General features: G+C 44.7%; 1 protein-coding gene and 2 long non-coding RNA genes across 10 annotated transcripts in view; 2 read left to right on the forward strand and 1 right to left on the reverse strand.

Moving 5' to 3' along the window:
• The window catches only part of LOC308584140 (uncharacterized protein), a 301938-nt gene that overhangs the window by 30589 nt on the left and 244893 nt on the right, over positions 1-26456 (forward strand). For all 7 annotated transcript variants that reach the window (XR_014006537.1, XR_014006538.1, XR_014006539.1 and 4 more), the window contains exon 2: positions 3851-3895. Coding sequence is in view for 1 of the 7 variants with exons in the window: in XM_081188885.1 (XP_081045011.1) it covers positions 3851-3895 (45 nt within the window). In the remaining 6 variants the exon portion in view is untranslated. The remainder of the gene's footprint in view (positions 1-3850; positions 3896-26456) is intronic.
• On the reverse strand, positions 8744-12334 carry LOC308584198. Of its 2 annotated transcripts, none has more exons than XR_014006623.1 (4): positions 11906-12334; positions 10561-10689; positions 9609-9737; positions 8744-8859 (listed from the first exon to the last, which is right to left on the reverse strand). It is a non-coding gene; the product is annotated as an uncharacterized lncRNA (long non-coding RNA). The 2 variants fall into 2 exon arrangements; XR_014006624.1 differs by lacking the exon at positions 11906-12334 and adding an exon at positions 11435-11808.
• Positions 11594-20253, forward strand: LOC308584233. The gene is made up of 3 exons (XR_014006679.1): positions 11594-11698; positions 18576-18722; positions 20150-20253. It is a non-coding gene; the product is annotated as an uncharacterized lncRNA (long non-coding RNA).

The following is a 26456-nucleotide window of genomic DNA, read 5'->3' on the forward strand; positions in this document are numbered from 1 at the left end:
CTTTTAGGATGCAGCACAGCTCTAATTTTGGCCACTAGAGGGCGATCTCACTGTTCCATCAATAAATGGTGGCTGGAAGAAGATCAAAAAGATTTCTCCTTTCATTATGCTTGGAAGTAAAATGTATTGATTTCAGCGGAGCTTACTTCCAATTAAACATCCTTAGACTTCCTGCCAAAGGCTACGTGCACACTAATGTAGTTTTCCTCGATCCAGAATCATTCACAACATGCCGCTTGCAATCTAGATTGATTCTAGATCTGTGGTTCCCAACAGGGGGAAAATTTGATTTTTAAGGGGGTGTAATTCGAGAATGAGTTATTAATAAGTGAATGGACCTTTTAGGCTTCCTACACATGAATAGGAGTTCACTTTTTGAATAAGAATTATATGTTGGGGGAGGCGGGCATCAAGATTTTAGAGATACAGTGGTACCTCGGGTTAAGTACTAAATTCGTTCCAGAGGTCCGTTCTTAACCTGAAACTGTTCTTAACCTGAAGCACCACTTTAGCTAATGGGGCCTCCTGCTGCCGCTGTGCCACCAGAGCACGATTTCTGTTCTCATCCTGAAGCAAAGTTCTTAACCTGAAGCACTATTTCTGGGTTAGCGGAGTCTGTAACCTGAAGCGTCTGTAACCCGGGGTACCACTGTATTTAAGTGGGGCATGGCCAAAAAAAGGTTGGGAACCGCTGTTCTAGATCCTGCCAATCCTGGGTGGGTGTTGTAATAAACAAAAATCTGCCTTTATTCCCTTATGGGGGGACACAAGAGCCCTTATAGAGTCCTTTGTAGGTTCTCCATCGGTAGGAGAAAATAACAGAGGCCAAGCAAAGAATATTGAGAAGCAAAGCAGCTCGTAAGCCTGATATTGATTGAACTGTTGCAACAGGGTGCTCCCCTCACACGCAGGAAAGGAGGAGGACCCTGAACCAAGGTGTGTCTGCCCTTATATTTTAAATTTTAAATTCCCTGCCCTGGAGCTCAAGACCACCCCTCCATACATCATACATACATCACAGAAGGGGTGTCACCCAAGACCACCCCACACTGGTCTACAACAGAAATTTGAATGTTGTTGTTTTTCCTGTCTGCCAGGTTATCTGATAATGCCTTATCTGATTGCCTTTCCTGGTAGTCTGCCCATTCCTTTGAGATGGTGATTACCCAATTCCTGAGACAATGGGAAGATTCCCTGACCCTCTTCCCTCCTTGCAGAGAAAACATTTGGTCAGTTTGGGAGTCAAAATGGTTTCAGGGCGGTCTTCCTGTGCTGCTCCAGACATGTGGTTCCCCATATCTGTGTACGTGCTAGATTGGTACATTTGTGAACATTTATTATATATATATATAAGACCTTGTTTTTTATTTCAGTGTGGTTATTCGATACACCTGAGAAAACCCTCAGCCCGGTCATTTGGTTTGGATACACTCCCCATTCCTGGGACCACCTTATACCTGTTTTGAAATGAACACAGTGCAGGGTAACGCAGAATTGATCCGTAATGAGCTTTTCTAGGAATGAAACCAGTTTCTCAATATGCACTTTGTAGGGGCAAAAAATACTACTACTACTACTAATTTATTTATACCCCATCCATCTGGCTGGGTTTCCCCAGCCACTCTGGGTGGCTTCCAACAAAATATTAAAAATACAATAAAACACAAATGGTCTAGATTGTGTGTGGACTGTGTAGGGGGGGGGGACAAGTATGCCCCTTTACTTACCTTTTTTCACCAATCTTATCTTACAAACTGGGCAGGAGACTCTTAGTACACTTCTGTATCCCTGGATTTCTGAACAAGAGAAGAAGTGTGGTCATGTTCTCCTCTCTTGACAGGGCCAAATGTCTACATGCACACTGTGGAAATTTTGTGTGTGTGTGTGTGTGTGTGTGTGTGTGTGTGTGTGTGTATGCACACACACACACACACACACACACACACACATATATTCACTCAAGAATCCCCTATAACTTTTCTTTTGCCACCCAGGACTAAAGAAACTATCATGGTTTATTAGGCTGGGAATTAGTTTTGCACCCCTGGTCTGATCTTCATGTGTAGAACATGATTAAACCGCAGTTTCCTGGTTCTGATGTAAGGAGTAACTGTTGTTTAAACAAACGGAAAAGAATGGTTTAAACCAGTGGTGGCCAAACTTGGCCCTCCAGCTGTTTTGGAACTACAATCCCCATCATCCATGACCACTGGTCCTGTTAGCTAGGGATGATGGGAGTTGTAGTCCAAAACCAGCTGGAGGGCCAAGTTTGGCCACTACTGGTTTAAACAAACTACAACAGAAGTACTGATAGTGGCAGACAAAGGAGTACAGAAAATGAATGCATCACATCATTCCCAGCTTAATGAACCATGGTTTATTAGGCTGAGATACCTATGTCTGACATGGCCCACAGCCTTAAATAGATTATTGACTGAGACAGAAAATGAGTGTGCTTCTTCAGGGTCTGAATATAGTCATTATTAACACAGAAAACCATAGTGGTAAAGTTTTAACACTTCTTCATAGATGCTTTCAGAAACAGATCAGTCTGAGTAAATATTCTCACACACATTGGCTGGTGTCTTTCTTTTTGTGTCATGCTTAGCTCAACCTTGCTGAGCAACTGTGAGGTAACTGGACCTTTCTCTGCTGCTTTAAAACTACTGGTTTAATTTGGTTTCTCCACCCCCCAAAAAAGCTGTATCTGCAGGTTTTGGTGGAAGCAGTGTTTACTGTTTGAAACTGAGGAAATCTGGAACCAAACTCTGAAGGGACCAGCTATTGCCAGAGTAGGGAGATTTCAATCAATGCAGTTTAACTCACTGGGAAGGGGGGGAAATGCTCCACTGTGAGGTAAAAAGTAAAAATTAAGCTATATGTTTTGTGAAATATGCTTTTAGAAAGGTCTGCTTAACACTGGCAAGAAAAAGCAACTTTATGGGACCCCAATCTGACCTGGCAGTGGGGATAGAGTTAGCCCTTTTCCCCTTGCATCAACGTGCCACTGCAAATTCTACTCGGCTACTGTTTGTCCTCCTTTCCCTCAAATTGCTTCTTGCAGCAAAAGTGCAAAAAGAATGTGTTCTGTATTTAAACAAACCTTAAAAATAAAAATATTCACGTAACATGTCATTTGACCCAAAGAGTCTATGCTGTTTGGTTCACGAATTGCCACAAGAATATTATATAACCTGTTGGTCATACATCTCATGCTTGACCTCAAAGAGTCAGGTGCTGTTGTTTTTTATTTGCAGGCATTTCACATCAATTATCAGGGATGGTGGGAGCCTTAGTCCAGCGACATCTGCAAGGCCACAGGTTCCCCTCTCCTGTTTTAACAGGAAGGAAGGCTTTTACTCAGTATGGTTTAGATTCCTTTTTGAGAAGTGGTCTGGCTGTGTTTGAAAACTTTTGCTGCCTGGTCCTGTGCCTTTGACAAGAGCACGGTGTGCAGGCCTTAGCAATTGAGGTTAATGCTCAGCCCCATGCTGTGAAGAAACTAAAGCTTTTGTTTTCTGCAAATCGAATTGCCACTAAAGATACAGGAGCAGGTCTTTTCGAGAATGGTAGTCCTAATCCAACACAATTGCAATTAATTCAATAAGTACACCTTACTCTGCGCTGGATTAGGGCCTACCAGTGTTAATTTTAAACCAGAGAATTTTTAATAGACAGAGGATAATAAAAATTTAATTAAACTTTCTTTTTCTTTTTGTGTCCCTCCTGGATTTTTTCCAGCCTTGCTCAAGGAGCATCTGGCCAAGGTTCTTAAACGCTGAAAACCAAGAACACTTAACTACCATTAACTTACTGTTACTAATTTTGTTTGTTTGTTTCTTCCTGGCAGGGCTTCTTTACCTTCAACAGCAGCACAACAGGAAGACTCTAACAGGTGCGTTTCCCTCTAGTGATGCAACATACTGGTTGATGTGCAGCTTAAAGACACAACATCTCTTCTGGAGAAAAGAGCGGGCAGCTCTTAAACGATCACATTTAAGTACAAAGCTTTGGGGAAGCTGTTCCACAGGAGGACTCAGAAGTGCTGTTTATAATGGGTAAAGCTGGTGGAATCTGTCCCAGAAAACTAGGATGCAAATGGCAGTGGTAGACCGGTGGAATTGCACTTTAATGCCATTAATACAAACATGTTCTGTGTGCTCAGTCTGATTCTTCAAACCCTTGTCGTTGTTCCCCACCGCCCACCACCTCATTTTCCTTGAAAGCTATCCAGCTTGGCCACAAAACAGCTCGCTAGGCTGTGTAAGGTTTCGTTCAGTAACATACTGAAATAATTATGAAAGGAGGACACTTTCCTGTTTCTTAAACTTTGTCTGTCTTCTTCCTTCACACTCTGGTGTGGCAGGTTAAGGGGATCCTTATAGAGCCTTTCCTGCCAGCTGGGATAGCTAAGTTGGTAGAGCATGAGACTCTCTGGGTTGTGGGTTCAAGTCCCATGCTGGGCAAAAGATTCTTGCATTGCAGGGGGTTGGACTAGATGACCCTCGTGGTCCCTTCCAACTCTGTGATCCTACGATTCCTGCCGCTTGGCAACTAGGCTGTTGCTGCATGCAGCTTCACAGGGCAGGCCCGACCTTCACAACGCCGGTGGAGGTTTAGCCATCAGCTGTGGAAGAGTCAGGAGTCCAGCTTCAAGTGGCAACGTGAATCTTTCTGCGGTGACCTTAAAGGCCAAGATGGCCCCAGATGGCATTGTGGGAGGCTGACCTGCAGCTGTTGTGATTTAGGATTGCTCCTCTCCTCCACAGATAAATCACCAGAACTCTTGAGATTTACCGGGCTGTCTCTTGGCATATATAAAAAGGTCAGCGCTTTCTTCTCTTGCTAGGGAAACTGCACATCATTCAAGGAATTAACACACGTTGTTAAAGTGAGCCACCTCTTTTAAGAACGTATAAGCACAGGACAAAGCTGTTAACTCATAGGGTATAATTGGTATTACAATAAGCCATATTATAGAACTGTAGATCTGGAAGGGACCCTGAGGATCATCTAGTCCAGCCCCATTGCAATGCAGGAATATGCAGCTGTCCCATACGGGGACTGAACCTGCACCCTTGGTGTTGTCACACCACCACGCTCCAACCTACGGAGCTATTATGAAAGTTTGCAGGTTTAGAGAGGCCAAGGGGGTAGAGTTATGTGGGGAGCGCATTTCACAAGTTGAAAAGAAACACCCAACAGAGGTCACACCCACGCCATACATTTAAAGCACATGGCTTCCCCTAAAGTTACAGGGAACCAGGCAGAGGGCCTTCTCAGTAGTGGCACCCGCCCTGTGGAACGCCCTCCCACCAGATGTCAAAGAGAAAAATAACTACCAGACTTTTAGAAGACATCTGAAGGCAGTCCTGTTTAGGGAAGCTTTTAATGTTTAATAGGTTATTGTATTTTAGTGTCTTGTTGGAAGCCACCCAGAGTGGCTGGGGAAACCCAGCCAGATGGGCAGGGTATAAATAATAAATTATTATTATTATTATTATTATTATTATTAAGAATCCTGGGAACTGTAGTTTACACACACACCCCCAACTCCCAGCACCCTTGACAAACTACAGTGATGGGAAAATGCCCTTTGCTTTAGTGCAACGTCAACCCAAAGCAAATCTGAGTGAATGCTCATTAGATAGCCATCATCATCATCATCTAATCTCCCTGCAAACAAATCGGGATGAATGTTCCACAAACAGGTTGCCTGGAAGCTCCCTAAAACAATATAACAAGAAGGCCTACCTAGCAGGCAGGGAGTTATAAAGCATAGGTGCTGCCACACCTGGGACTTTCTGCAAGTAAAGTGTTGCACCACTGACGTACGTTCTCTCCCCTGACATCTAATGATACGGTGCACAGATCATGGCCCTGTAGCCAAACTGTACTGCAGGTGTGATAACAAAATCACTCAGCTGAATTGTGTGTGGGGGGGGGACACACCCAAGGTTAACTCACAATGGAAAGTTTGGGGATTAATTCCTCCAGATGAAATGCCTCTTTTAATTTGAAGCTAGCTACTGGATGACTTAGAAAACCCACAGAGCTCATAAGCAAAGTAAAATGCAGGTTTTCAGATTCTGCAGGCTGTTGCTGCTGACATACTATCACTGTGGGAAATTAGGATCAGAAAGCAAAACCACTAGTACCGCAGGTGCGCTGGGACTGGAAGAGTACAACTAAGCATAAAAATGTCAGTGTCCATATGGCTGAGCATACATCAGTTCATTGTCCAAAGAAAACAACATCCCCCAGTTTGCCGTGCATCTATGGATATGCCTTAATTATTTTATTTCTTGGATGACATCAGTTTTATGTTCCCTCTGGAATCGCAAGGTCAAAGGCTAGCGTCTCTTCAGCATTAACGCACACATAATATTTTGTCTGAAGAACTGATAGAAGGAAATTAAATACACGGGGCGGCCAAAGTCCCTGGACTTCAGAACTATAAGCCAAAATCATAACGTGGCTCAGAGCTACAATATACCACATCTTGTTGCTACTTCATCTCCCTCCCCAAAACCTCGGCTGTTAGATCAACCCTTTGCTCTCCAAAGCCCCCAACCACATCACCTGTGCCTCTCACTCTCTTAAAAAAACCACAACACTCCTCAACCTCACCCACCAGGCTTATCCCAATATCTACAGCAGCTCCATTGATTGCCAAATGTTCCCTTTCTTCTGTGATTTTCCAGTTTCCCCTTCCCGGCTTACCCCCTTCAGTTAACCCACTCCCTCCCCCCCAGTCTTCTGTCCCGTTATTCTCTTTGTGTCCTGCGGGATCGGGCCCATGGCCCGTTTACTCCAGCATCGTGTTCTTACAGCAACCAAACTGTGAAAACTTGCAAGCATTGCAAGAGTGCAACACTACTCTGCCCACTTGTGATTTCCCAGCAGTTGGGGTTCAGAGTCATGCTGCTTCTCACAGTAGAGGTAGAAATTTGTCATTGTGGCTCGTCTTCTTATCCCAGGATCCTCCTTGTAGCTGGGGGGGTGTGTGCTGGGGGCAGGGGAAGACGAGGAAAAGGTACATCTTGACTGTCAAGATTGCAGCCAATGCAGATGATCTTAATGTTTCGCTTTAGCTGGGTTATGTGCAGGGCCTTTTGCCCTGAGCACTCTGGTTTTCTTCTCATAGGTCTCACCTCTTGTCTTTCCAAACCACTGACAGACCCTGCCCGTTCCTTTGCTTCCTCCACACCTTTCCTGTCCTTCACCCCCCTTTCGTTTTTATTCTGTTTAGAGACTACCCATTGGGGCGGCCCATCAGTGAGGCAAGGTGAAGCCATTTGCCTCAGGTGGCAGAACTGGCTCCCACCGGCCTCACCAGGGCTTTGCCTGCACTGCTGCCATTGTTGTTGCCCGCACTGCTTACCTTTTTTTGTTTTAGACAGTGTTTTTACCTTACTTTCCAACAGCTCTTTTACAAACATTGAAATTTCATTACTAAATCTGTTTCTTTTGTCTTTTTAAAATGCATGATTTAATTGGTGATATTGTAGCCAGTCTGTTAATAATTCTCTTATATCTTCAAAGTTCTTTAATTTCAATTGACTCTCCACCTCCATTAACAGCTCTTTATATGTTGCCCATTTATTTTTCACATTCAACTTTTTCAATGATATCGCTTCAAGTGGGGAAAGCCACGATGGTGTTTTCTGTTCTAGTAAGTTTTTATATTTCTCCCATACACCATAGATTGATCTTCTTACCAAATGGTTAAAAAATCCTTTATGTACTTTTACCTTTTCATACCATAAATATGCATACCAACCAAATCTGTTATCATGATCCTCCAAATCTAGAACATCGGTGTTTTTTAATGTTATCCATTCCTGAAGCCAACAGAGACAGGATGCCTCGTAGTATAACCTCAGATCTGGCATACTGCTTACCTTTTTTTGAATCATTGGCCTCATTTCGTAAGCCTTAAAACACCCAGATGCATGAAAGGCTTTATAAGATTAGATTGTCTTCCAACTATGAAACCTAGTTCTCAATGAGATGGTAAACCAATACATGGGCTATACCCTTTCAGCAAGGATGGAGAACCTTCGGGCCTCTCTGTGCAATGCTTTGGACTCCCCTAAGCCACTCCCTCACCCCCAGGCCACACCCCTCACTGGGCTTGGTTCACAGCCTCTTCAAGTGTTTTTGCATGGTTGGAACATGTCCTTGAACTATGACATTGCTCCTTTCTTGTGTGGCTGGAATGTAGAGACAAGGTCTGCATCTGTTGCTCTGCCCATGTTTGGCTCTGGTCCTGTCCATCAGTGCCTGCTCCTGCACAAGGAAATATGGTCCTTGGGCTGAAAAAGTGTTTGCCTCCCTTCCACTGTGCATTAAGCATCACGCAACATAAAAAAAAGCCTTTCACGTAGAAAATTAGAAGTTGGGCAGTAGTTTTCTCCCCTAGTTTTCTAAGTGCATGGATTTTTCCCCTGCAGAGAAACATTCAGCAATGAGACTCTTACCTGTAGTTTGAAGTTGTATTTGTTAGTGGAAACAAGGGTTTTGAATATATAAACATTTTGACTGTTTTCATACTATTATAGCACATAAGCTGTATTGGAGAGTTTTTAATGTTTGATGTTTTAGTATGTTCTGATATATGCTGTGTGGCTGGGGAAAGCCAGTTGGATGGGCAGGGTATAAATAATAAAATTATTATTATTATTATTATTATTATTATTATTATTATTATTATTATTATTAAACAAATTATCACCTTCTGTCTTTTCTCTCTCTCTTTGCAGTATCATATTTATCATCACTTAAAGACGATTTTTAAAATTAAAACTTGTCTTCTGCTTAAGGATGTTAGCCGTGTATTGATTGAAGGAGGATCATCTGGAGGTAAAAATAATAATAAATAAATAAATAAATAAATAAATAAATAAATAAATAAATAAATAAATAAATGTATTTTGTTTTGCTGAGTGTTGAAGCCACACACTTTCCTTATGTGTTAACTGTGTTGACAAAAAATGCCTAAGATTTGCACAAGATTTTTTCGTGGGTACCCTAAGCCTCCCACTTTCCTTTCTCCTGGCTTTTTATGGGCCAGCATATTGAGTAATACTGATAGGGTTGTTACCTATCTTGGCAGACTTCTGAGATTTATGTCCTTTTCTTGAACTTTGGCAAAGCTTGAGTAACTTACCCTGCCAGTAATGTAGCACTTAGCTGAACTCAGCTGAGCAAATCTATTTATATGGGTTTTTTTTAAAAAAAGTGTATTCCAAGATGTTGCCTTGTTATTCTTATTGTCACTTTCACAAGTAACAGGGATGGTGAATCAATTTTCCCACGTAGGGAAAACTATCACAAGCTCGCAGTATAAAAATAACCCACCCTTTAAGGATCTAGGTTTAGAACTGCCTAGAAGTTACTTTTGCCAACTCGAAACTGGCAAGGAAGATAACAACAAGAATATTAAATCAACAAGGCTAAACAGATTACTTCACGTAGAGTGACAGCTGGCCATGAGTGATAACACATGATAATAGCTTGTAAAAAGTCGAGATATGAGCTGAGCAAATATGATTCCAGAGCTACTATCTGAGTCAAGTATTTATGACAGCCTGAGTGAGTAGTACCTGTTCTGGCATAGCTTTGAGGGCTCTGTCCTCTTCTTGAACCTTGGCAGCGCCCGTATAACTTGTCTTGCAAGTTAATGTAGTGCTCAGATGAACAGAACTGAATGCACTGGATTCCAAAGCCAACATCTGACGAAAGAGTTTAATTACTGTATAACAGATCAGTTGTTAATAAATAAAAATAAACCAGAGGCCTCTTCTGTGTGTTTAACCTCACAGGCTGCTGTTTGCAATACATGGCCCTTTGATTATGCAGAATCACAACGAACAATTAAATACCTTTTGTTAGCACAGATCATCCTGTTAATGCATTTGTTGTTGTCTTTAACACACACACACACACATGGTGAGGTTGCAACATCGATTCTGTTTGCTAGATTCTTTCAAAAGTGGGATGGAATTATTTGTTATCTTTGGACATGAGCCTTTTTTAAGTATTTGCAGTCTTTCACAAACAATGCAATAATGATTGGAGCTTTTTTCTGTTTGCTCCAAATCTGGCTTGGTGCAGGCATAACACTGCAGATCTTCCAAAAGATGCCGAAGAGGCTTTCCTCATCTCTGGTGTGAATTCTCTCTCCACCACCTTCCTTTGCTGGCTTTTGTGGTGGTTTAGTGTCATATCTTGCACAGTTTTATTAGGAAACTAGCCAAAGAGCTAGTGGGACCATTGGAAAACGAGCAAAGAAAGGAAGACAGGAGAATTGCAAGGAACATATTTGTCTGTGTTCACTTCAGATGATGTTGAAGGGGTACACACACCTCAACTATTGTTATTTTCCTGGAAGTCTCTGACGACCCGTCTCTGTGCTATGCCAAGATCATGTCTGACCACATCCTGGAAAACCTTTGAAATGTGTGCTGAGCCCAGGAGTTGGTGACGAAGAGTTGCGTTTGTTATTTGAAGCATTCCTAAAACTTATTCACCACCACGGTTGGCTGAAAATAGTACCTTGTGGTCGCTTCACCATGTTAAAAGAAAAAGCAATGTCAATCAGCTGTGAATTTGCTCCATGAACTTCTTTAGATGCAGTTTTAACTTATATTCTAGGCGATGTCTTTTCTCTGTAGGAGATGTTCTCTGAATGGGGGGAAGAGCAGAACCAATGTCTTGCTGAAGGCACCAGCTGCTTATTTTCACCAGCAGAATAAAACACCAGGTTGTTTTCAACCAGAAACCAGGCAGTGGTAGTGGGAGCCTGGAATCAGCCAGAAGTCAGCTCTAGCAATTCTTTGGTTGGCTGCTGGAAGATATGCATTGTGAGGGTCATGGTACGCAGGAAGCAGGGGATCTGTGAACAGATATCCCAAAGTCATTTAATTTTTCTAAAAGCAGCTGAATCAGAAACAGAAAATTGGGTGGGCGTTGGGTGGGCTGACCCTCTCACCTTGCATGGATTATCTCACACAAATTGACACCCCCCTGCCATTCCTTGAAACTGTTGCTAGAGTATTTTCCAGGGACGGTCATAGATTTACAGAAGCCACCCCGGTTTCTGATTTGATCCCAGAATGTCCCACTTTTCCTTAAGACATCCCTGTTTTCATCAGAGAACTGTTGGAGGGTATGCTATTAGAAACTTCAGGAAGATGGTTTATATTTATATCAGAGGTGCTGGGGAGGTTAAAAATGCTTCTTCCCAGCTCCATATTCACAATCCAAATCAACACCTTGGAAGAGCTGATCAGATCTCACTCACTGCCTGTAATTTGGCCCTTAGTGGCCTTGACAAGCAGAGTCTAAGGCTACACAGGGATTTGTTCTCAGACTAATTAATTGACTGAGGTGGGAAGTGAGTGGTAGGCCCAAAGCTAGCCCTTACTACCTGTAATGGCCTCTGGATAGCTTTGCATCTGTTTCTGACAGCCAAGACAAGCATCAATGGGGAAAACGGATTTCTGCTATCCTAACCCATAAGCCTTTTTTGAAGGGTTTAATAATATCATCTGATCTGATCTGGCCTGTTTTGCTTAAGAGGCTTCCTTGCCAGACAGCGTAATTTCCTACAGTTTACTCTTTGGTCAGAGGACAATGGTGTTATCCCTTCAGTCCCAGATTCAGGATCTGCTCTTCAGGGTCTCCCAACAAGGTAATCTCTCAGGAGACCCCAAGATGAATTGCTGCACAGTTCTCATATATATATTTTGAAGAGTTTTTGGGGTTTATTTTACTTTTATTCCTTCCTTCCTTCCTTCCTTCCTTCCTTCCTTCCTTCCGAAGGAGCCCAAGATGGCAAACTCAGCAACAGCAATGAAAAGAAAACCAAACATCATTAAAAAAAAATAATTATACGAACAGTTATCTCATGGTCACCGCAAACAGTGTCATTCAGCCATCAAACTGAGTAAACAGAAATATTTTTAATTTTCTCCTGAAAGTCAGTAATGAGGGAGACAGACACACCTCCCCAGGGAGGACATTCCACAAATGGGGGGCTGTGGCTGAAAAGGCCCCGTCATATGTCAGTAGCAACCCAGGCAGTCCCACCAACAAAACATTGTCCCAATTGTTAAACATCGAAGCTCCCACAAGATGGCAGCTGGCCACTTTGGAAGCCTTGCTTGTTTGTATTTTTTGGTCAGCCCTGAGCCCAGGTCTTCAGCCCCTCAAGGCTACTAAATTGGTCAAGCTCTGAAACAGTAGCTAGAGAAGGATGGACTCAGTAACTGTACTGGTTTAACTGGTCCCCTTATATACGTTTCCCAGAGGAGTGAGGAACATTTTGAAATTACCAAGAAACCACGTCTCTCATTTCAAACTGTAGAGCGTGTCTGGGCAAGTCCTTAGGAGCCGCATAACACACAGAGTTAACTGTGCCTATAATTTGCAACTGACCCAAGTAAATTGATACCATGGTATGGTAAGCAGATAAACTCTGAGAACTATTACTTTATTGTAACCCTGTTTCCGTTGCATATTGACACAGAAATTCACATTAACGTGGATAATAAGCAAGAGACGGTTTTTCTGTTATCGACAGCATCCATTATCCCAATAAACGACACCAGGGCCCTCTTGCATTTCCTCTTTATATCCACAACATTTTTACACATGCCTTGCGCATTGCCGTGACATTTCCCTTTTTAAAAGGCCTCTCATGTTTATTTCCAGTGAGTGTTGTGTGACAAAGGAATTCCTCAGTTTTGGCTCTTATCTTCTGTTCTTCCAGCTGCCCAAGCGAATGCCTGCCATAGCAGATGCCCTGGCTTCCTTGCTAGCACATGTCCCAATTCTTTCCGTCTTTATTTATAGCTGACTTTGAAGAACTCTCTGAATCTTGGCATATGTTGAAATTCGTTAAGAGATCTGGAGTGCAGCGTGTCTCAGGAACATAGGAAGCTGCCTTATGGTAAATCAAACCATTGGTTCATCTAGCATCAGGCAAGGTGACATGGGGTTCAAACCTGGAGATGCTGGGGTTCAAACCTGGGACGTTCTGCATGCAAAGCCGATGCTCTGCCACTGAGCTATGGCCGAGCTCTATTTCTCTGTTGCACCTGAATCAGGTGTAGCCAGGCAAATGCTGGTCCAGGACCTGGATGTTGTGATGGGGCTAGATGATGGCCAATAAGTTGAAGTTGAATCCCAACAAGGCTGAGGCCCTCTGGGTAGGGGATTTCCAGGTCTGGCAAGTAAGTGGTTGTTCCTGTTCGACACAGGATTGCCTTTCCCCTAAAGGAGCAAGGCTGCTCATTGGAACCATCCTTTACTGCAACTCCTTGCTCTGCCCCACCCGCAAATACCACAGATGCTGGCATCACCATTCAGACTATCCAGAGAAATTTCCTTAACTTCTGGAGCAGATTTGAGTATATTTCACTCTGGATAGTCTGAAAGGTGATGCCGGGGAAAAGAAAATCACCAAAAATCAGTTCCCCTCCCTCATACTGGATTGAAGGCCCTTCAGCGAATAGAAGGGTAGCTTGAGGATCAGTCAGGAGTGCGTGCAGGACCCTGTGACCAGTAGGGCTTCGCAGGACTGGGGCTTTCCTAAATTTGTTCTGGAGAGGCAAGGCACGGCTGCACAGGTGAGGCCGCTTGGTAACTCACTGCACCTGGTGGCTAGAGCCGGAAGGGATATAAGGTCAGCATTTCCCTTCGGCTCTTTGCCACAGCAACACGTTTCCTGCCTCGCTGCGTTTGGCTTCTTGCTTCCTGATCCTCAGACCTCGGCTTCTTGACTCCTTGCTTCTCGACCCTCAGACCCTTGACTTTGTGACTCCCTGCTTCCTGACTCTCGGACCCCTGGTTTCTGGACTCTCGTTCCTGCTCCCACCCCGCCATCTTGCCCCTGGTCCCGACGTCCTCAGCCGGGACTTCGATCGCCCGTGACAGGGTCTGTGGTGTTTGTCAAATGAGGAAGGGCCAGCCCTACTATTAGGTATTTGGTGGCAGGCGAAGGCCAGCAGTGGCATTCCACTGAGTGTTCCTCCTGAGCAACCTCAAACATTTCCCTCTGCTTGAAGGAAGGAAATATGTCTGCCACATGCTCTGTCCTGGTCCCCCTAAACTAGCTTGCTGCCTTAGGCGCTGAAGTAAAATTCAGCTGCCAGGCCAATCAGCTTCTGTCCATGGAGTGGAGAGGGGGGCATCTTGTCCTTTGCCTCAGGCAGCAATATGTCTGGGGCCGACCTAGTGAGCTGTGAGAAACAGCAGTTGGACAGTTTGGGGATTTGGAGACACACAGAGCTGTGAATGTGTGAGGAGGCTGAAGGTGAAATAAGTTCTCTCTTTCTGAAACTCCGAGGTGTGGGGTGGGAGCAGAACTGATCCCTTGCAGGAGTTACTGTTTGCCACCGCTTATGCTCTGTTTGTGTATTTTATAAATGAAATATTACAAAGACACCACAGCTCTCCAGTTCCATGCAACGGAATCTAAACCTGATAATTCTGCCCTTGGAATTACTCTCTGCTCTGGGAAGTGGGGAGCACATAACAATATTTGAGGGCATTGGCTTACATGCTACTGCGAAGGACAGCTTATTTCCTGCTTGCATTGAGTTGCCTTCTAAGACGATACACAAGCTGGGATTGATTTCATTCTGCGCAACTTTTATTAGTTACAGCTTTTCCCTTCCCCATGCTGAACATTTGCATTCTGGCTGAGACGCCTCTTAGAGCTGGTTCACTCATGTCCCGGCAAGGGATGGAAGGGTCTGTCCATTTCAGTGCTCTCGGTTTCCCATTTTTCCCATCTTAAATTCAGTTCTCTGCAATTCTGCAGAATTTTTTCCCCCTTTACTAATGTATACATTTTTTTGCAAGCAGTTTCCCCCCAATATAATGCATTTTAACATTACTTTCACTTATATGCACCCTCTGCCTTAATATATGCTGTTTTATAAACCTTGGTTGTTTGGTGAACTGTACTGCAAAATTTGGATATATTTGGAAGAAATGCTGCATATCAGTTCACATATTGTTTTGTAGGTTTGTCATGTTTCAAAAAGTGAAAATCTGGACACAAAAGTTGTTGAGCTTTTATTGGCAAAGTTGTTGAGCACTTTTGATGAAATAAAAAAGGGGGGTTCAGCTACTTTTAATTAAATTTGTCAAATTCTCTGTAAGTACTACTGACATGGGTTGCCATACGTATGGATTTTCATGGACATTTCAGCAATTTCCACCCGCACACTGTTTATGAGAGTTGAATACAGTGGTACCTCAGGTTACATACGCTTCAGGTTACAGACTCCGCTAACCCAGAAATAGTGCTTCAGGTTAAGAACTTTGCTTCAGCTTGAGAACAGAAATCGTGCTCCGGCGGCGCGGCAGCAGCAGGAGGCCCCATTAGCTAAAGTGGTGCTTCAGGTTAAGAACAGTTTCAGGTTAAGTACGGACCTCCGGAACGAATTAAGTACTTAACCTGAGGTACCACTGTACCAGCTATGTTACATGTAGCAACCCTATTTGGGAAGTGCAAATCTGGTAGATTCCTGCTGACTGACTTACTTTTGTGGTGGATCCTTGCATTGTCAGATTCCTTTATTATTTCATTTTTAAATAGTTTTTATTTACACCATTCTTCAGCCAAAGAAAGGCTCCCAGAATGGCTTACAAATGTAAATAGTAAAACATATCACGGACCCATCCGCAGTGACCCCCCTCCCTGGAAGCAAGGCACGAAGGGGAACAAACCCTGCCCAACTGACCTGGCCATATTGGCTAGTATTCAAATAAACTGATATCAGGAAAGCCCGCCAATCTCCCGCAGCTGGTCTGGGAATTCCCCACGGACGGCTGCCTAACCCTGACCTTGCTCCCAAGGGCAAGGGCCTGGTGTGACAGGCCGCAATAGCTGTCTGCCCCGTGACCGGGTAAGCAGCCATTCTAAGTCTGAGGGCAGGGACTAAGGTCACATCCACACCGTCCATTTAAAGCACTCTTATACCACTTTAGGATGCGGGTGGCGCTGTGGGTAAAACCACAGAGCCTAGGACTTGCCAATCAGAAGGTCGGCGGTTCGAATCCCAGTGATGGGGTGAGCTCCCGTTGCTCGGTCCCTGCTCCTGCCAACCTAGCAGTTCGAAAGCACATCAAAGTGCAAGTAGATAAATAGGTACCGCTCTGGCGGGAAGGTAAACGGCATTTCCGTGCGCTGCTCTGGTTCGCCAGAAGTGGCTTAGTCATGCTGGCCACATGACCCGGAAGCTGTACGCCGGTTCCCTCAGCCAGTAAAGCGAGATGAGCGCCGCAACCCCAGCCACAACTGGACCTAATGGTCAGGGGCCCCTTTACCTTTACCACTTTGACAGTCATGGCTTCTCCCCAAAGAGCCATGGGAAGTGTAGTTTGTTAAGGGCGCGAATCTCTCAGATCCACAATTCCCAGCACTCTTAAGAAACGCCAGTACCTAGGATACTCCATATTTATTAGAGCTGTGGTTCCTGGTTAGCTGAATACTCTGTTTTTTCAAAAGCCAAGTCTTTTGAAAATGTTGAAATCTCGATGGTAGTTTTTGTTGTGTGAACGGACCACCCATTGGGAAACCACTGTATTAAAGAGTGCTTTAATCAGACAGTGCAGATGCGACCTAAAAGAGACACAACACAAAAGGAATTTGGCGGGCAGAGGGAGAAAGCAAACTCAGGCGCTGGGGCTTGGTTACATCGTTCTTATAATAATCAGCCGGAAGAGGAAAGAGTCCAAAGGGAGGAGGAGCCAGGTTCTGGCTGGTCTCTCAGGGGATTCAATAGACATTAATACACCTTCCTTTGTCACATGCAGAAACTTCTGTGTGGGCAGGGGCTGCTATGCATAAACACCTACACAAATGGGTTGGCCCCACTCATGTGATCTGCCCACTGTGAGGTGGTGTGGCTCACATGAGTGCGACTCACTCACACGGGCATTTTCGGGCCTAGGCTCCTATTCATCCCAAAAGTTCTGTGAGCTGCGGGAAAGGGTGTATTCGCCTTGCTCTGGGTCCTTTGCCGTGTACAGGCCAACACACTCTAACCTGGGTTGCTGCACTTTGATAGCACTTTGCTTCCCACCCACCCCCACACCTACCATAATGCATTAAGAAATACATCTCCTCGTACTACAATAAGCTCTCTCTTTGTTGCATCTTTTTGTTAAAAGTAATTGGGCAACCTTTTTATAGAATGTTCATCCTGTTGGTTTGCACAAAGTTTTCAGGGGGTGTAGTTGACACTGGCTGCTGTTGATTTGTTTGCAGGGAGGTCAACAAAATCTTATCCCACACTTGGAACCCAGCTATTTGGAAGTGGAAGGAACTCCCAAATTACCTGGATCTAGGGGCAGAGGAGGGATGCGGATGGCACTGTGGGTTAAACCACAGAGCCTAGGACTTGCCGATCAGAAGGTCGGCAGTTTGAATCCCCGCGACGGGGTGAGCTCCCGTTGCTTGGTCCCTGCTCCTGCCAACCTAGCAGTTCGAAAGCACGTCAAAGTCCAAGTAGATAAATAGGTACCGCTCCGGCGGGAAGGTAAACAGCGTTTCCGTGCGCTGCTCTGGTTCGCCAGAAGTGGCTTAGTCATGCTGGCCACATGACCCGGAAGCTGTACGCCAGCTCCCTCGGCCAATAAAGCGAGATGAGCGCCGCAACCCCAGAGTTGGCCACAGCTGGACCTAATGGTCCCTTTACCTTTATCTTTCGGGGCAGAGGAAGGGGGGCGGTGGAGGTGCCCCACCCCGGATGTCATCACTGAGGGGGGTGACATTCAGCGCGCTGCCCACCCACGACTCCCAAGCCTACCCTGAGCTGTTGGGGGAAGGGGCGGAGCTGCACCGCCTTGCCAGTAGCCTTCTCCCCGTCCCCCTTTGTTTTGACAGCTCAGGGGAGGCTTGGGAGTCATGGGTGGGCGGCACACTGTTGCTCCCCACTCTCGAGCTGCCTCCTGTGGGCTGTCAAAAGGAAGAGGGAAGGAAGGCTGCTGGCAAAGCGACGTGGCTCCCTCCCCACCCAGGAAGCAGCCCCCATAGGCAGCTTGCCTCCTGGGACGCTTACCCAGCCCCCATGGCCCCAGCCCTGGGTGCACTAGTTCTGCCTCTGCCTAGATCGGCAAGAATCTTGCATTCTGGGTTTATTTTTGCCTCTTCTGAATTTTCTCCAGTGTGTTAGCACAGTCCTTTTGATGTGTTCCAAACGGAGTACACAACTGAAGGCCAATAGAAGCATGCTACTTTTTCCCCAGCAATGAAAACCAAAACCAACAAACAGGATAATCACTGTGTGTATTTGCTAAGAAGACCCTCTTCCCTTCAGGAAATCTTTAGGCATGCTCAGAGGTGCTGAGTTGCTCACAACAGCGAATCCTATACATTTCTGTCTGGAAGTCGTAGAATTCCAGCAAAAATTGAAATGGGGGCAGAAAATGCTATTGTTCACCTGCTCGCCCCAATTGCAGCACATAAATCAATCCAGTGAATACGACTGTAATCACAAACAATATGTAATTGATTATGTCCCCCTCCCCTCTCTTTTGCATTGAAATAAAAGGAGTGGAATGATATGATGTAATTAAGTTATGCAGTTTTGCCGCAGCAGACAGCGAGGTGAAGATTGTAGCTTTTGGTGGAAGATGAACTGCAGCAGAGCAGAAACAGTGCTGCGTGTGATGAAAACCGGGAGGAACAGGAAATGATGGTGTCAGAGCTGCCCGAGGTCCCAGCTCACAAAGGACCAACGCCAGTTCGTTGTTATATACAAAAGTGTTTATTGAAGTTCAGTTCCACTTTCACAGCCGCAGCGTGCAGCTCTACGTCTGAATCTCTAGACCGCTGAAGCTCCGTCTGAATCTCCTCCCCCCAGACACCAGTTTAAGACTCTAGCCTTGCTCCACCTCTTCCTTTGCTCTTTCCTCCTCTGGGTCCTCCTGTCAGCTGGGGTCTCGCCCTTCCTAGACTCTTCTGACGCTGAGTCCCCTGAGTCTTCCCCCTGCCTCCGGCGGGCTTTAGGACCTGGTTCCCAATCCGGGTTTTCTGCTGTCCCACGCGCCTGTACATTCGAACTTGGCGCGCGCGCCCAGCCGGCAACCTTCCTCCTGACCGTTACACTGCTCCTGTCACTGCTTTCCCCTTCGGGGAGGCTAGCTGGACCTGACCTCCCCTCCATTCCCCCACTCTCCGATAGAGGCGTGGTCAGCCCTGGCTCACCTTCTCTCCCTGCTGGAGGAGACGCTGGCCCTGACACATGGGACTCTTCCCCCCCACTACACTCTGGTGGGGAAGCTGGTCCTGATCTCCAGCTGCTGCTTTGGGAGTCCCCGCTGGCCCCTTGTTTCTGGTGCGTCCCCCCTGGGGCCCCCCTTGCCCTGACCATCGGCGCCTCCTTCTGGGAATCTTCTGATTCGCTGGAGAAGCTCATGGAATCTCTTGGGTCACTGCCATACTCCCCTACGCTGCCCTCTGATTCTTCCCCTTCGCTCTCCATTTCCTCTCTCCCCTGTGCCCCTGCTCCTGAGCCCCTGACAGATGCCTTCTTACATTGCGACTCAGAAGTAAGTTTAACTGAATTCAATAGGTCTTACTTCCAAGCAGTGAAGTAGGTGGGTACAGGATTGCTACCTGAAATGTTCCCACCTGCGCATGTACATAAATAAAGCTTGGTGTGAACTCCTCTAGAAAAAGGACAGTGAGGTGCAGCTCATTGCTGCTGCTATTTCGCATGCATTTACTGCAAGATATCATTTATAATGCTATTTCTTCTGACAAGGCATGGAAACTAAGTATACCTGTTTCCATCTGAAAAAGGCTAGGGGTATGTAACAGAATAGTTCATAAAGAGCAATATATAGGAAATAAAAAGCTATTTGGAATGTATATTTATATATGAATTTCCATACCAATTTATTGAAACAAAGGATGTGGTTTCTCTCAAAAGCTAAGCTCGAGGCGATATTTTTGTTTTTAAAAATATAAGGATTTATAGAAATCAGTATGCTTCATTAGCCAGCTCCGTTTTATTTTACAGCTCTGTGTGTATTGCTTAAAAGTCCTTGCTATAGTTTTTTAAGTGCGGTTTGAGGGATTTATTTTTATGTAGTGCAGTCAAATATGTCATCTGAAGCTGAGCCATATATACTTCAATCCTTTAGAATGTTTGGAAAAGGACTGGCTTTTTCTGATCCAGATTTTCTTGGCATCACTATTAAAGCACCTGCAAAGGAGGAAAAAAAGGGAAGAAAAAAACATTTCACATCCATCTGGCTTGGTTACATGTAAATTGCCTACATTATGTCAAGTGCAATAAAGGCAGGAATAAAAACAAAACCACTATCAGCTAAGAAAATTTTATTTACTCCTTTTTGAGCTACGGAAGCAACTTCCTGCCTAGTACTACAGCCGAAGCTAGCAATGATCATGCAACTGTAGTGTGTGTTAGCATATGTAGCCGAGGTAGAGAGAAAGAGGCTTACTCATATGGGATGAGTTTTGCTGAGGCTGAAAAGATTTGCCTTTGAAAAATGTTAGGTGGTTTAGAGCAAGTGCTGGTCACTCCCCTGCTGGAAAAGAAGAAAGTTGAGGGAAAATAGTGGAGGAGCCCTTGCTTTTTTTACAGAACTAAAAATCTGAAACTATGCTTGCTTGTACATCATGCTTTTTAAAGCACTCCCCCAAAGAATTCTAGGAACTGTGTTTTCATTTCTTTCGTTTCGTTACATATTTTGTGTTTTCACTTTGTATTTTTGTGCTGCAAACTCCCCTGTGATCTTCGAATGAAGGGAGCCATATACAGTGGTGCCTCGCAAGACGAAAAGAATCTGTTCTGTGATTCTCTTCGTCTAGCGGTTTTTTCGTCTTGCGAAGCAAGCCCATTGACGGATTAGAGGATTAGTGCTATTAGCGCTTTTAGCGGTTTATCAGCTTATCGGATCAGCTGATAAGCGGCTTAGAAAAAGGGGGGAGGGGAAAAAAACCTGCAGGAACTCGCAAGACATTTTCGTCTTGCGAAGCAAGCCCATAGGAGATTCGTTTTGCGAAGCACCTCCAAAACGGAAAACTCTTTCGTCTAGCGAGTTTTCCGTCTTGCGAGGCATTCGTCTTGCGGGGCACCACTGTAAATTCAATAAATCAATAGGAAACCCCTCACAGAACTACAAAATTCCCAGCACCCTTAATGAACTATAGTTCCTGTGATTCTTTTGAAGGGTGCTTTAAAGGAACAATGGGTACGCAACCTATACAGTCATACCTCGGGTTAAAGATGCTTCAGGTTAAATCTTTTCAGATTGCGTCCTGCGGCAACCCGGAAGTAACAGAACGGGTTACTTCCGGGTTTCACCGCTTGCGCATGCGCAGACGCTCGGAATGATGTCATGCACATGTGTAGATGTGGCAAATTGCGACCCGCGCATGCGTAGACACGCAGACACAGGTTGCGTTCTGCTCATGATGCGAACGGGGCTCTGGAATGGATCCCATTTGCATCTAGAGGTACCACTGTAAAGCATGGGGGTTGTGTCTTCTTCTATGTCATCACAAGTACTGTCCAATAGGTGCCTGCGGCAAGTGAAGAAGAGCTCTTTCACAGGAGCTGGACTCTGCTAACTCGGGACCAAACTGGATAGTTGATGCAGTTATTATATCTTGCCCTTCTGTTGGATGCCCAGGTGGCATCTGTGGCATGAGGCACCTTCCACCAGCTTAGTCTGGTGCTCCAGCTGTGTCTCCTCCTCCTGAAAAGAAATATCCTGATCACTGTTACCCAGCACCTGGATTAGACTGGACCATTGCAGTGCATTGTATGTGGAACCACATTTGTAAACTACTCAGAAAGCTCTAGTTAGCACAAAATGCGATAGCTGGGTCACTGGTTGGCACCAGCTCCAGTGAACTCCATTGGCTTCCCATTTGTTCCAGGGCACAATTCAAAGTGCCGGCTTTTAATCTTGAAAGTCGTTTCGGGCTGGTTGCTGCCTTATGAATTTGCCTGGAGGGTGTATGGTTGGGGTTCCTGCCTTCCTCTGTGGATGTCTATATACCGAATATGCCCTTCACATCTATAACACCTGAAGGGGAACACCAGTGTTCAGCCTGCTCATATCATTTCAAATAGAAACGAGCAAACTACTGGCATACCTAGACCTTTATTATTTATTTTAAGGCCAATATCTATTGAACTTGATCTGTTTACCTTTTGCAACTGCTTCGAAATCACACACTGCAATGATCCTGTCAGTTTGGCTGGGTCTGCCGTGGCTAGAGCGATGGCATCAGCGTACAGACTCAGTTGATAGATTTTTATCTCCAATTTCAGGAAACCATATGTTTAGTTTATTTATTTCCATTGCCAAAGGCCTGGATCCGCAAGTATCTTGCTTGTAGAAAGGCACTTCTGCTCATGCAAGGAGCACCCTCAATTTCTGCCACCTGCTACCCCAGGTGCAGCTGCCTGTGCACTTGGGATGGCTGGAGAGGTCGTGCCTTGACTGCAACAGTGATCTTACGAGGCAAGAATCAGCAGTTTTCCTCCCCTGTATGCCGAGAAGCTAACCTGCCCAGCTCATTTCCAGATTACCTGTTTATTGAGCATTCATCCTGATTTGTCTGCACAAGTGTGGGGAGGTTATAAGACGTCATCTGTTTATTGAGCATTTGTTCTGATTTGTTTGCAGGGAGGTCAGATGATGATTTCTTAAGCAGGTGTTATCTCACACCTTTCCCCCCCTCACTTTTCTTATCGTAAAATATCTGGCTCTGTGGGGAAATGATTTTGTTGCTCAAGAGCACCAAATCATATTGAACTGTGCAACCTGAATCCACCGGTGTGTTATATAGAATCCCTCCTGAAAATGGCAAACATCTGGAAGTGCCCCTTTTCTCTGTTTGGTGCGAGAGGTCTCCAGACCCACAGGCATAGGAGTGCCACCTTATTTCTTAGCCTCTTGCCTTTATTTCTTTAGGCAAAACCTCAAAAGGAGATGGGATACCCACTTTAACTCCCTAGAGCAGGCAGCAAACAATCCACAAAGAACTAAAGCAAATGTAAAACATAAGCAGGGGTCCCCAAATGGATAAGAGTTGTTTGTGAGGGTAAGTTAGCTTGTGTTCTAATCTAAGAGGTGGCAGGAATGTTATTGTGGTGGTAGGGGACCTGTTCAGTCTCTGAAGGCAATTCTGGGCATTTAAGAAACAAACAAGTCCAAAAACATAGTCGCTACTGTGGTACCTCGGGTTACAGACGCTTCAGGTTACAGACTCCGCTAACCCGGAAGTAGTACCTCGGGTTAAGAACTTTGCTTCAGGATGAGAACAGAAATCATGCTCCAGCGGCAGCGGGAGGCCCCATTAGCTAAAGTGGTACCTCAGGTTAAGAACAGTTTCAGGTTAAGAATGGACCTCCAGAACGAATTAAGTTCTTAACCTGAGGTACCACTGTACTTAGTTGATGCAGGAGATTCCAATTCGTGTCCCCAAAGTTGTAAAACTGTTAGTTGCCACAGGGAATAAAAATATCTTCCTCCAGGAAGTGCTTCTCATGCGAAAATCACATGTTCTCAGCAGTCGGACTGTAATTTTACCCTGCTGGTTAAGTTGCGATTTTTTTGCACCGCAGCAGTGCATCTGTTCTTGTTTTCTATGTGCAGCCGAATCGCATAGGATGTCGCACTTCCAATACAACTGCTGCACATAGGAGTGTCATTGCTGCACACAGAACAAGATCTGGGAAAGCTGGACACTAACTGAAAATGAGTTGCTCTTGCAACTTCACATACTTACCAGGACTTTACATTTACATTTTCTTTTGGCTAATATAATTTTCTCCGTGGAGATTTTCTCTCTCTCCCTTTTCCATGAGTTGTGGCAAGCGCACATTCTTTTCATAAATTAATTTGTCCTTGCAAAGCATAATGTCAGCATCTTTTTATTCCCCTTTGTGCCTGACATTTAATAGGTTTTTGTTTTCCATGGCAAAAGATACCGCTCTGTTATTTAGGTAGTAGAGGAGGAGAGAGGGAGGTTAAGCCAAAAGCAATAAAAAAAAAAGCATAACCGCAATTAAATGTCAGCTGATCGGCTTTTAGAAAACAGTCAGCTCCTTCTCTCCCCTTCTCCACTCTCCTTCCTTCAAAGTGCTGTAATTTAGCAGAAAGCCAAAGCAGCAAATGAAGCACTTGTTTCATGCAGCCAGCTTTTAGCAATGTGTTATTGGTTATTCAAAGGCAAAATGAGATGTGAAACATGAACTGTCTCTCCTCCCCACTGTGGGTCCATTAAATTATAGAGACAATATTGTAGTGCTTAGCTAGCATATTTATTGCAAGATGTATCCCATTATTATATGCTAGAGAAATGAGTGCTTGTAATGAACCAATTAGCAAGGAGGCAGCTGTTTGGATTATTACACCCATTTTATAGGTGGGTAATCAGATCCTGCAGTCCGCGGTAGAGCCGGACAGATGCTTCCTTAAACATGGTGCCCTATGCAACCTGAGGATTCCCATTTTGAAGGCACACGTTTTGTACAACATAAATGCAGTGTGTGATTCTTCATGCGCTATGCTATAAGAAGGCATGCAAGTGTTCCAAGGGGAAGTGCTCGTTTTCAGTGCTCAATTTGTGTGGTGGTACATTTTTAATTCTCATGATGCAGGATGATTTATTTATTTTTTAAGATTCTGAAATGTGTGCAGGAATTTTCTAAGCTTGCTGCATTATTGGGACTGTAATATAGCTGATTCAGAAAGAAAGAAAGAAAGAAAGAAAGAAAGAACGAAAGAAAGAAAGAAAGAAAGAAAGAAAGAAAGAAAGAAAGAAAGAAAGAAAGAACACTGTATGAGTCCTTCCTACAAAACCAAACCACAAGTGGGAAGTTGCCTATTTGAATGCTCCCCCAGATCAAAAGCACCCTACATATTGGGGTGTAAGTTTATGATGATTAGGTTTCCCTAATCGTTAGGTTTTCCATTTGCAGGGTGTTTGTGACACATCAACAGGTCTCAATATTCTACAGAGGGAGCATTCAAATGTTTACATTTCCTCTTTCAGTTCCTGCTGTTGGACAGAAGCCAGTGGATCATCTAGTTCAATTCTCTGTCCTGAGCCAAGAAAGAAGCCTGCCCAAGTGTTTTTGAGCTTTTCAAAACTTCCAACAAGGAAGTGGGATTCTATTACTTCCCAATGAAACTTATTTCACTTTTTAGTAGCTCTTCTAGGAACTACTTCGTAATGGGCAGTATTAGTCTTTCTCATCTTGTCAAGTTGCCAGATCCCCAGTATCCCAAAGTCAGAAACTCAAGAAATGGGACTCGGTGATGTCGCAGGGTTGCCAGCTCTTGAAAGTAAAAAAATATGATTTGTTGGTGGGGATGTGATTGCACAGGCTGGCACAAGGCCTTTGGCTGCTTGAGAAGAACAGCAAACTGTGTCCCTCTCCTTTCAAGAATCAAGATACAGACAGCCCCCCCGGCACCTGAGGAGGAAAATCCCACAAGTGCCTCTTCCCTTTTCTTTGCAGGAAAAATGCAACAATGATAAATTAAATAAATCTGTTGCTCGTTAACGACATCCAAATTCAGCTGCCTGAAACAGCTGCTTCATTCTGCGTCATGGCAGAGCTGGCCCTCTCAGTTAGAAAACCAGTCGTGTGTGTGGATTCTAACCAGAAGCAGGTAAATGAGTATTGTGCTGTCAAAAGAAATCAGGGAGTTGTGTGTCTCAAAATTCACAAGATTTTCCTTAAGAAGCTCATGAAAAAGGTGGGGGGGGGGCAAAATATCTACTATGGGAGTCCCAAGAGAAAAGAATTGCATTAGTCGAACAGAAGTAGTTGTCTTGAGGGTAAAGGGCCCTTTCATAATAATCATCAGCATCAAATATTTCTTGCACCCTGCCCATCTGACTGCGTAGACCCAGCCACTCTGGGCGGTTTCCAACAAAAATACTACTACTACTACTACCAATAATAACAACAACAACAAATCAAACATTAAAAACTTCCCTAAACAGGGCTGCCTTCAGATGTCTTCTAAAAGTCAGATAGTTGTTTATTTCCTGGACATCTGACGGGAGGGCATTCCACAGGGCGGGTGCCACTGCTGAGAAGGCGCTCTGCCTGATTCCCTGTAACTTCACTTTTCACAGTGAGGGAACTGCCAGGCGGCCCTCAGTGCTGGACCTCCGTGTCTGGGCTGAAGATGGTAGAGATGGAGACGCCCCTTCAGGTATACAGGACCAAAGCCGGGTAGGGTTTAAATGTCAACACCAACACTCGGTATTGTGCTCGGAAACATATTGGGAGTCAATTTATACTTTTTCAGGACCAGTGTCATGTGGTCGTCTTGTAAAATGTCTGTAAATGTTGCTGTCGCACTGAAGGGCTGTTTTTTTTTTGTTGTTTTTTTTTTTGGTTTCTCAATTCCTGAGTGACACCAAGGCT

This window comes from Podarcis bocagei (assembly GCF_964188305.1).
Source record: "Podarcis bocagei genome assembly, chromosome: 3".
NCBI classification, from domain to species: Eukaryota; Metazoa; Chordata; class Lepidosauria; order Squamata; family Lacertidae; genus Podarcis; species Podarcis bocagei.